Here is an 11,747-nt window from a genome sequence, read left to right as displayed (position 1 = left end):
AACATTTCACAGGTTTATTACATAATCTCAAATGCCATTACCGTCTTTGCATTATCTAAAGTTGTTGGAAAAATAAATGCCACAATACAAAACAATATAAATAAAATGTATTTGTATGCATAAAACCTTAGCATTCTGCGAGTCATTCAAGTTACCATAATCCCATTTTTGAAACTCTAGACCATTGTTATATTCACGAATATTTTGAATATCACATGCATATTCATAAACACATCAACACATTTATGCATGTCACAGGACAATGCCAACAAAACCGAACCCAGAAAAGGACCACTACGGAACAAACCTATATCACATCCGGTTTGTTTTAAGCACAGGGCGCCAACAAGACTTATTCCTCCATACGAAGGTTTCTCATTTCAAGTAAAACCTAATAGCTGCCAGGATTCTGGTGGCTAACATCCACCAAACAGGTAGCAGTGCAGGGACTGCGAGCAAGGTGTTCTTCAGCCAAAAGTGCAAGACTGCTGACTTCTGGCTGACGTGCGCGCTGGGTGAAGGATTAAGGGTGGAGCTGAATTTCATAAAGTAACAGATTGGTAAAGGTACAACTGGTAAGAAAATCAGTGGTTAATATTTTGGATATTAAAGAAAGAAATCACATATCTGGAAGACTTTCAAACTTTCAGCATGGTTAGTTTCTGAGTTTTGAATATTTAGCTTTCCTGACATAAAAAATACTGTAATATAGCTAAATAATGAGTAATATCAGGTGTAGTAGTATTAATTTTTTCTACAACATTAAATGAAAGTACATCCTGAAGAACCAGAAGATTAAGAAAGTGTTAACTATTTTGTAGCATATTTGCCTGCATCAGTAGTGCATGATGCGTAAGTTAATTTTTAGTTTAACCATAATTACAAAACATCCCAAAGATCACCATTAAGAAGAAATTATGAACACCGTAGTTATATTTTACACTATTTGAAGTAGCCTATGAAAATCGTTTTTTGATTCCATAAAAATGTCTGAAAGGGAAAAAAAAAAAAAAAAACCTTCCAATTTTTAATACGTTGCTGCAATCATTACATTAAAGTTCTCGGTATGGCAACATTAGCTTTGAAAACGCGGCCTTGTGTAAAGGAAGCCGGATATAAACGCTCCAGAGTGGGGATGTGAGGAAGCGTGACGCGCCACCGCGCTGGAATGGGGCGGTCTCTACTCAACATTAAACTTTCTTTTTCTCTCCGTAAACGACTCCTGCGTTGAGGTACCGGCACGACTACGTTTGTGATCCGTTCAAACGTGCGAGTGCCGAGCAGCTCTGGAGATTTATATTTCTCGTCTTGGCAGAAAAGGGAAAAGCGAGCAGGCGACAGGAAGGAATCAGTTGGAAGCACAGGCGCCCCCGGCCATCTTCTCCAAAGGCTCTTTAGCACCTTTGACGTGTGACTGCAGACGGGCTCAGTCAAAAACCAATACAAGCGGTACAAAAGCAAATAACCCATTTATTGTAAACCTATGGAGTTTAACTATTACATACTTGACCGAAATACACAAGGAGGGGGAGGATAAAGAAAAAAAAAAAAAAAAAAAAAAAGTTCATAAGAAGAAATTAATGTATAATAACAATGATATCGCTTTCATATGATCCATGAAGGGGCTGTTTTTGCTGCTAAATTCTTACAATTACTGCCAATAAGCCTCTAAAAGGACCAGTCTGGATTTGCAGGACTCTCACATACTACGATTCTGACACAAAAAATACTTGCAAAACAATAATTTACATTTAGTAAAAATGACATTGTACAGAATAAAATGCACAACCCTGAAATTTAATCAAAACCATCCCACGCAGAATGAAATGTTGTGGTTCTTGATAACAACATATCAAAACATGGGCTCTTCAACAAAAGGAAAGAACAAAAATGAGATTTACAAAAACAATGTGGAAAACGGAACCCATCACGCGTCTATGGGAGACCTCGTCTCGGGATGTGGAATGTTTGTCCATTTAGAATTTCTCATTTAAAACGTGTGTTTAAGAGTTCAACGTTTAAAAAAAAAAACAAAAACAAAAACAAAAAAAAAAACAAAAAAAAAAACCAAACCACACGAACAGAAGAGTCAGTAAAAGTGGATGGGTGGGTCTGTAGTCACAAGAGGAGAACCTCCACAAGCCACCAGTCTTTAATGCAAAAGCCCACTCAGTAATATCCCGGGTGGTACTGCTGACTCCATGGCTTCTGGCTCCAGAACTAAGGGGTTAAAGAACAGGGTCTGGTCAGTGCGAGGGCTTCACAGTCATTCGTCAGTGTGCATTTACACGAGGCCTGCCGAGCTGCGCCATTTCATGGAGCCAGTATGTTGAACAGTACGCAAAATATTTTGATATGAATATATTTAACACTTCATTTCCTTAGCCACACACACAGTCATTGTACAGCTCCTGTGTTCCATGCTCATCTCCGTCTGTACCCATGTGCTGCTACTCACCCCTTGCTGCCAGCTCTGGTTGAAGGCCTGAGCCTTATTCATGCCGTTCCTGTTACCGAACCCACCGCGGTTCTGCTGGTTTCCTCCCCTCCCGCGGAATTTCTGCAATCAAAGTGATCAGCTGGTCACCATCCAGACAATCCCAAAACAACCCCCCTCCCTTAAAAGCCAGCGGCTCGGTGCACGCATCAGCCAGACGCACCTGGTTGAAGTTGCCCCGGCTGGGGCCGCCACCTTGCCCGCCTCGGTTCATGTTGCCCCTGTTCATGGGCCGTCCGCGGTTCATGGCTCCACCCCTGTTGCCCATGTTGGCCATGCCACCCCTGCCAGGGGCCCCCCTGGGAGCCATGCTCCTGTTGGGCATGCCACCAGCACCGCCGCCTCCGCCCCGGTTAAAGTTGCCGCGGCTAGGGAACCCTCCGCGGAAGGCTGGCGGTGGCAGGCCGCCACGTGGGGGGCGGCTGAAACCTCCACGGGGACCGGGCACTGGTGAGAAACACAAACCAGAGTTGAGTGTTCTTAGTCAGGCTTCTTCAGGAGAGGAGAAGCTGGACCATACAGCCAAACACCCACAACCCTGCAGATGTGTTATAACCCGAAGATGTTGAGATGTCCCCCAAAAGACCTTTACAAGTCTCAGGAACTATGCAGCACACCTCCAGGAGCTGGGCTGCATGTCCATGCCTTTTTGTTTCCAACAGAGAGTAAAAAAATAAATAAATTAAAAAAAATCAGGTAGACAGAAAGCCAGATGTACTTACTCCCTCGGAAGTTTCCGCGGTTCTGGAAGCCACCCCGGCCTCCGCGTGGGCCTGGGCCTCCTCCCCTGTTGAACTGGGCCTTGCCGCGGTTCCGAGCTCCCCCCTTCTTGGGTGTGCCCTGGTTGGGCTTCTTCTCTGGGGGCAGGGCACTCTTGCTCTCCTCCTTGTACTGTTCTAGGAGCTTGGTTGCCTCCTCCTTCTGCAGCTCCACGTAGGTGACCTCCGAGAAGTAGTCGCCCACCTCCGGCAGCGTGTATATGCCTGCAGAAAAAAACAGGAGAATGGAAATCAACCCGATTACTCCGTCTGCCTTCAGTGGCCATTAAATTTAACACAGGCCCTCATAACCCACTTTTGTGACTATCGCACTTGGATGATTTTGTAGTGCAAACTAAGACACTCTCGGGGCCTCACCCTTCATCTTCAGCACAGCGTGCTCGGGGACGTCTTTGCCATCAGTTTCGGCTTTTTTTCTGCGTCCTCTCTTTGTATGCCTCGTCTGTGGGCAGGACCACCACAGCCTTGCGCTGGAAGCCAGCAAACAGGCACATCTTCCTCCTCTGGGCTGCAGCAGACACGTTGGTCTTGCAGGAGAGGGGACACACAAGGGAGGGGACCTTTGAAGCCAGGGTCTATTGCAGCATATTCAGTTTGATGTAATTTCCTCTTTCCTGCGCACACAGGCTGGCGATTGGCCCTTACCTGATCAAGGATGTAGTTCCTCTTCTTGCGTGCGGCGATTTCGATGAATTTGCCCAGGAACAGAGGGGCACTCTGGGAGATTGCCGCAAGTTTGGTCGTGTCTTTGTTCTGGCGCTTCAAGCTGCTAATCTGCAAATGTTAACAGATTTTAATCCAAATGCTTCATACTCAATTTGAATTCAAAAATTAACCAGCAAAATATTTAATTGTCTCATTTTCATAATACAATCGTTTAAAAGACTTCATGACAACACAAACATTTAGATCCTTAAGCCTTCATTAATACTGATCATTTCCAGTGAATTCAGCATGCTATCAGTTTTTTCCGGGTGTTTTACCTCTTTTTTCGTATTTAATATTTTCTACCAATAAAAATCTTTTGGCCAACTCGGATACATTTACATTTATTTAAATTTCGATTAATGTCCCTTTCTCAAAACAAAGAAAATTAATGTATATTGGAGTCAGTGGATTATGTCCCAAAACACAATCATATAAGCACAGGTGGAAAAATGCACGTGGCCAGAAGAGAAAGCCCACCATCATCTTCTCCACGATGGTGTTGGTTCCCAAGACGGTGTATTTGCCAAGGTTCTCCTCGGTGTGCTTCGTCACCCATGTGGTCTTCCCTGACCCGGGAAGACCAACCATGACAATCACCTATGCCAGCAGACACACAGATTACTCTCCACCACAGCCTCCTCTACTTTTCGTGAAGCACCTGAACCATTTTGGATTTTTCAGTCTTAAAAATGGCTCACAGGAAGAGAATGTGTGTGAAGTCACCTCGCAGTCTTTCTTAGCATCAGGGCCCTTGGGTCCTCGAACACGCTCGTCCACAGGAACCTGCTGGAGCATGGTGAAGCCCTCCAGCTGGGTGCAGTGTGGTGCCTCCTTCTGGCCAAAGTTGAACTCCACAGCACAGTTGTGGCAGAGCACGTGGGGGAAGAGCGCACGGTCAGCCAGTGCTTCCTTGCTCACCTTAAATGCCACGCCGAGGTCCTTCCCGTTCTTGGAGTAGGAAATCTCAACTTCGTCCCCATCAAAGTTCTGTGGGTGAAATTGAAGAATAAAAACACTGACTCTCAGCGGTTCAACAGGGGGAAAACAGTTAAGCTTTAAAAAAAGGGAAGAAAGGGTCTTACAATAAAGCAGCCAATGACATCATTTTCATCAAAAGCCTCTCCGTAGTCTTCGGTCACACAATTGGTGGTTTTCTTCCCTTTGAGTGCATAGGCATAAGAGTGCTCCTCCTCGCCTAGCGAGAGTGATCACAGACACGTGTTTCACAACTCCATCACCACCATACTCTTACACTTATAAAAGGAATACATCATAGGTTAACTGGTCAATACATCTGGTTTTAGATCAAGCAAACGTTCTCCGGCAACCTCGAGCACTCAGCTGGATGGGCGATTCTCAGCTTGGGAAATTACTAGGAAGTCTTTACTAGTCATGCTCTCTCACTTTCATTCCAGACACGTGGCAGCTTTGCCAATCAAAGAAACAAACCTATATTAAACGACTGCTCCAGAGCAAAAAAAACAAAACAAAAAAAACCCAAACTGACGCTCTGGTTACAAAAAACTGGACCTGTACATTACATCATTACCATTGGAATTGTGCACATGGCTTTACACAATGCTGTCATTATGGTTGGTTTGCTACAATATAAACCATAGCCGAACCATTACTGCTCAGTCCTCATCCCCCAGACGAGGACAGCGATCCTCAAAAACATGACCACCCTGCTACATTCGGAGGACTTACCCAACAGCAGGGTGCTGTTGGCCAGGGACCAGCCAACCTGAACATCGTGGACATCCATGCTCTTGCTCTTCACGTGCTTCACAGGGATCTTCTCAATGATCTACAAGTTCCACATCACCACAATTAATTCCGACTGCTGCGCCGCTCTCCGGAGGACTGGCGGACAGAACAGGCAGGATGTGTCTCTCACCTTCATTTCAAAGGAGGCTTTGCCCTTGTTCACGCCGTAGGAGCCTCGACCGCCAGCCCACAAGTAGGCAAAACTCTCCATGGTGAGGGAGGTGGCGCTGTAACGGTCTCGGGACACCTTGAAGTGCAGGTCACAGTTGTCTGTGCAAATACAACAAAGGAAAACAAAGAGGCATGAGACTAATTAACCTGACCACTGACATATGCAGCTCTGCACTGGCACCATTTTTAAAAAATTTTTATTTATTTTTAAAAGCCCTCATAAAGGAATAACACCTGTGACTCAAGGTAATTGACTATGTAAATACATCAATTTGCATAACGTTTTGCGCATTGCTGGCTGCTCCCAGTCCAACTATGGATCCCCCTCAAAGGACAAGCTACAGCTTTATTTAAAAACCCACCTTGCCCATGATAAGCTAAGGTGGGGGAGAATTTGACAGGGACCCAACAATGTGTTGCTCTGCAAGATCTGCAAATCGGAAATGGCTCATCAAAGCAGCAGACCCCAGAACACCGTTTCAAGACGGCAGCAAGATAGCATTACTAATCCTGTTTACTTTTTATCGCCACCCAATGACAAAACATTAGGACCATCATCAACACATGGAACGTGCTTGTTAGTAGTATTCACTTAAAATCAATTTTCTAAAATGTTTCTTCATTGTCTCCACAATAAAACTAAAATTTCTGCACTGCTGCTGTTATGCTGTACTAGAGCGTTCCAATAGCTGGTATCTAGCTAACTGCCACTTGGTCGTTTTATGTTTTATGCTTACAAAAATAGGCGTGTATGAGTATGAAATTGGCTTAAACATTTCTGGCTGTTATTTTTGTCTGCATTATTTTGCTTGTCCCAGACCATTGCATAAACACAACACCAATGACAAACTTAACTCCATATTACACCAGGGATTGGGTGTGGGGGAATTATTTCAAAGCCATTTTGAGTTTTAATTCAAGCACTTAAGTAAAAAATACCCCTCATGACACCACACACCTTTGTTAACATCCTTAACTGTGTCTAGTTTCCCTTAACATTAGTGTGTGTATTTCCTCCCTTGGTTCTACTTTTGGTTGCCAGTTGTTTATTGAGTTTGTAAGTGTTTTGTTGAGTGCGACTATTTTACATAATCCTGTGAAGGTTAATGTGCTGTTGATGTCTACGTGCATAAGTATTATAGGCTGCCCTGTCTGTGGTGTTTGTATTTGTTTGAACATCTTTTTACTCTTGGTTTCCTGCTTGCCCTCGACACAATTAGTTTCCTGTTAATTTGTTAAAAGATATAATTGAAAATATTAACAAGACAGGTTTTTGATATTTATTCTGGGCAAGTTGTTATATAAATCCAATAATAAAGAAAATCTTAGAATAGCCAAAAAACTAGTTGCTGAATTAACCAACATATCTGAAAAATAACTATATTAATCATTAATAAAATAATTGATAGGTGCAGCCCTACATGCCACACACAAACACAACCATAGCTTGACTTCTATATTAGTCTTCACAAGTGTGATTAATTAAAAACCAATTCTGAAACGTACTGTACATTTACAGCAGCTGGTAGATGCCCTTCTCCAGACCGAATGAGAGATTTATCAGTGTGATGTTATGGGGATCGAACCAATCATCTGGCAGATGCCAACACCTTGCTCTAGCTGCTTGACCAGGTGAGTTCAGGACACCCACATTGGAGAAGTACTTACATGGATCCAGACACACCAGGGTGTCATCAAACTCCTCATCCTCCTCTTCCAGAGGTGGCAGAGGGGACTTGGCCCTGGAACAGGAGAGGGAATAGTTAAACCCAAAGCAAAAGGAGGGGCGAGACCCGGCTGGAGTGCTGTGGCACGGTACCAATCCAGATTAGGTACCATTTTTTTTTATGCCACATCGGGAAAGGATCTCTAATACGCATGCTTGACAGAAAATGGCTTCGGTGCAGACACACAGGAAACTTTAAGATTACCATCAGTACTTATCAGCGGACCCCAGCACATGGACACTGAAAGAAAGCTGTCATACTTTGTTACAGAAATTGATAACGAAATAAATAACGGCAGATAAAGATCAGGGTAGATCAGACATTGACCATCAGTCCTATGCATCTTCAAAAAAAAAAAGGTCCTCCAAGTATATTTATATCCTCTAGCTGTGCCTTCTGGAAAGGTCAAGACAAGTCAAAGACTCAGAAAGGATTTAAAATGGAAGCCCATTGTGAATTTAATCTAACTTGTGAAAAAAAACACTGTAAAAGCAAGAAGAGAGAGAATCTTCACTTCTAATGTTGAGAAAAAGAACGATTACCATTACTGCAGTGCCCTACAAAGACTGGGATGTCGTACTTACCCACTGAACAAGTATGAAATAATCATTAAAACAACAAGGACACACAGCTTTACACTCACTCACACACAACCACCCAAAATGAAAACCAAAACAAGAGATATGAAAGACAAGGACCTGCAGCATACATTCAACACCTTGAGAAGCATAAACAAACAAAAAATAAACAAAAATAAAATCCCTGCAAGAGAGCAACATTAATTCAGAGAAGACAGGCTAAATGTAGCATGCAAACAACAAAGGTGCGAGTATACATCTCCCCCGACCACCCCATCCTGCCCTCCTTCACCTGCTTTGGCTCGTTACCAGAAGACAACACCTAATCGCCCCCCAAAAACATGCTTTCGGCTACGTGACACGCTTAGATCTGTACATGACATAACGGCCCCTTTCCCTCCCCTCAGCATAAGACAGCTGCTACTCTGTTGTTTGACCCCTCTGAGCCAAAGGGGTGCGTTCACAGCCATACGCGCGTACAACAATGTCCTTGCCAAACAATGTATGAGGAACAATGACAAGTCAGAATTATGTGAAATTCTAGATGGTAAATATCTGACCAGATATTTATTTAGGTTTTATTTTATTTTGCAGACTTTTCAGAAGTTACTATAAACGCTCTGAAACTTTTTTTATAAGCCGAGGATGACCCCCAACTTTTTTACACTTTATTAATGAGATGTGTGAGGGTATTTTTCCCTATAGGTAAGGCATTGGCTTTTAAAGCCAATACATATTAAAAGTGGCACTTCAGGGATAATGAAGGCCATTACTCCCATCCTTACCGGCTGTATTTGCTTTCTTCAATAAATTCAAAGTAGCCCCTTCCATGTTCCTCCCGGCGTCTCTTAACCCCCTTCTTATTCTTCTGATCAGCACTGATGTCTTTGTCCGCATCTCCTTTGGGAATAAAACAAAGAGTGATGAATTGCTCTGGCGTGTTGGACCCTGGATTTAAGGGTGGCCCACACGACTTGGAGCTCTCGGACTCCTCCCACCCCAGTTACAGTAAATTGACCACCTCTGATCAGACAGAATATTTCTTATGTAGTTAGAAATGTGCATTCATGCTCTAGGTAGCAGAGTAGAGGGCCCACTCTGGTGTAATGAACCAGATGAGCAGTTTAACATGACTTTTCAAATATGAGCAATGAGGATGAATAGCAGTTTGCATTTACAGTCGGTCCTTTTGCTCAAAAATGTGCAATATAATTTACACGTCCAAATACAATTGGAGGTAGCGGTGAAAAGTTGACCTACTTGCTGATAACGTTAGCAAGCTATTTTCAGCTTGGACAATTGCGAGCCTGACGTGCCTTTGCAAAGCAACAGCCAGCTAGCTAACAGTGGCCTAAAGCTGCACTAAACGCCTGAACCAAAACCGGACCAATTCACCTTTTTTTGTGTTCAAAAACCTGACTGGTGTTTCTAAACCTCTGTAAAACAAACAATTCGGCTGTTATTATACTGCGGATGCCGAGGTTGAAGCGGCCTCACGGCTCTGTGGGAACGTTGAGGAGACGCTCGAGCCCCGTAGCTAACGCGAGATAGCAATCCAACCGCGCGCGCGCCGTTAGCCAGCTAGCTGCGGCGCGAACAAAAGCATCGGAAGGCGCTACAACCGCGAAAAAGATACTCGCTTGGCCTCGAACAACACGACGAGGCGAACCGCTAACTGCACACACGGGACTATTTCCGATTTACACGCGTGAATATGACGAGCTATTGTTTAAGGCGGACGCTTTTATCTAGTCTAGCGAGCTAAATTACATTCAGAAATACCTCAGAGAGGACCCAACCGGCTAGCTTAGCATAGTTAACTAGCGTTAGCTAAACAATAAAGACAGATGGTTTGTGCAGGACATGTTGACCATCTTTACACAACTAATAAGAAAACCCCTTGCCAATACGAAAATAAAACGACGAATCAGCAAAAACCGACCAATTCAAGACCGATGGCCAATTATCTAGCTAAGCCTTTTCACAACATCCAAAAGCCGCCAGCTACCAGAGCCTACGCGGCACAACGTAGGCCTACTGGATGGATTCCGCGGCCCCGCAAGGCACACACGAACACGGCAGGTTAGCAGCTTTGAAAATGTCCACCGCAGCACTCACCCTCTGTTGGCTCTGTTGGCTGCGATTCTTGTTCAGCATCCTCGTCGTCGATTTTGTCTCCGTCGTCGTCCTCTTCGAACGCTTTGTCCATCTCAACCCCGGCGTCCCCGTCCTCCTCCTCCTCGGCCATTTCGTCGTCCTGCCCAAGGTCCTCGCAGTCGCCCGCTGCGGCATCTGCTTCTCCCCCTCCGTTTTCCTCCTCAGCCTCCATGCTTTCTCCGACCGTCTCTTCCTCCTCTTCTTCTTCGGCCATGCCTTCTTGCTCTGGTTCGAGCTCGCCGGTGTTTCCCTCGGCCCCATTTTCCTCCGCTTCTTGCTCGATGGACGCGTCTCCAGCTTGGGCCTCTGCATCGAGCGCGGCCTGTAACCGGTCCATAAGCTCGGCCTTCAATCCTTTATCCGAAAGCTGGCGCTTTTTCAGCTCGTCCTTAAGCTCGTTCACTTTGAGCTTTTTCACGTTGATTGTACTCATTTTTTCCGCCTTAAAAGTATAATTATTTATACTCACTTATATATATATAAAAAAAAACAAACGAGTTGCAATCGCTCTTCAGGACGATAAGACTCAAAAAGAGCTACCCAGCTACTTGGTTTCACTTTAACTGCGTCGATCCTCAACAGCGCCGACGGTCGTAAACCCCTCCCGTGTGGAGCTGCAGGGAGGCGCATACCGTAATCATTGTTGTAGACACCCAAGTGACATCAGCTCACCCATTAAGGCTTCATATCAGATGCAGTTTATTACCTTTTTTTCTCCACATGTGCTTACAAATAACACATAACTAGCTTTACGCAGATATGTCCTATCGCTGCCCGGGCCTATTTCCAGACGCCATAGGCTAACGGTCACTCACAAGACAATGTTAAAACAGATTCATCATAATGGGTGTATTAAGGACAATGCACGAAATAGCTATTGTTTCATATTCATTTTAATCTTGCAGTGGTCATTTTGAACTGCAGCGCAACAGACATATTTTTTGGCAGTAAGATAATTTCTCAACACACTGTCGTAAAGTTGCGGGAGAATTGATAAATTGGTAGCGGGTCAGAAAAGATTCTGCTAAGGAACCCTGAAGAAGACAGCTAGGCTAAATAACCACAAACATATACCTGCATAAGTATACAGGAAATGTAGAAATGGATTTTTTTAAAACCGAGTGTCATACTGAATGAACTAAGTAGGCCTACATTTTAGGCATAAACATACGCTCAATTCTAACTTAGGCCTTGTCTTTTTTCTTTTGGGTTGGTTAAAATTAGATTCTTACTTGTAGTCCACACATGCATTTTATCTCCATTTCCCCTTATGTTTCTCTTTCTTTTCACAGATTTAACTAACAGTTCAATCTAACCGTGTATCTCCCTGCCGCTTATCTCATACATGCTCACGAGCTTGGGG

The 11,747-nt window shown here is 44.1% G+C and overlaps 1 protein-coding gene across 1 annotated transcript; it reads right to left on the bottom strand.

The window, feature by feature from the left end:
• Positions 1 to 1,450: 1,450 nt before the first annotated feature.
• hnrnpub (heterogeneous nuclear ribonucleoprotein Ub) lies at positions 1,451 to 10,965 on the bottom strand. The gene is given in 15 exon segments (XM_027015932.2): positions 1,451 to 2,220; positions 2,459 to 2,560; positions 2,661 to 2,944; positions 3,220 to 3,480; positions 3,634 to 3,691; positions 3,693 to 3,803; positions 3,922 to 4,050; positions 4,462 to 4,581; positions 4,708 to 4,971; positions 5,067 to 5,179; positions 5,692 to 5,791; positions 5,882 to 6,021; positions 7,591 to 7,664; positions 9,013 to 9,127; positions 10,346 to 10,965. Coding segments are annotated over 15 exon segments (2,394 nt in total). The 5' UTR covers positions 10,818 to 10,965; the 3' UTR covers positions 1,451 to 2,169.
• Positions 10,966 to 11,747: the final 782 nt, after the last annotated feature.

The sequence above is a fragment of the Electrophorus electricus genome, chromosome 3 (assembly GCF_013358815.1).
Source record: "Electrophorus electricus isolate fEleEle1 chromosome 3, fEleEle1.pri, whole genome shotgun sequence".
NCBI classification, from domain to species: domain Eukaryota; kingdom Metazoa; phylum Chordata; class Actinopteri; order Gymnotiformes; family Gymnotidae; genus Electrophorus; species Electrophorus electricus.
This window is presented reverse-complemented; position numbering and strand designations above follow the sequence as displayed.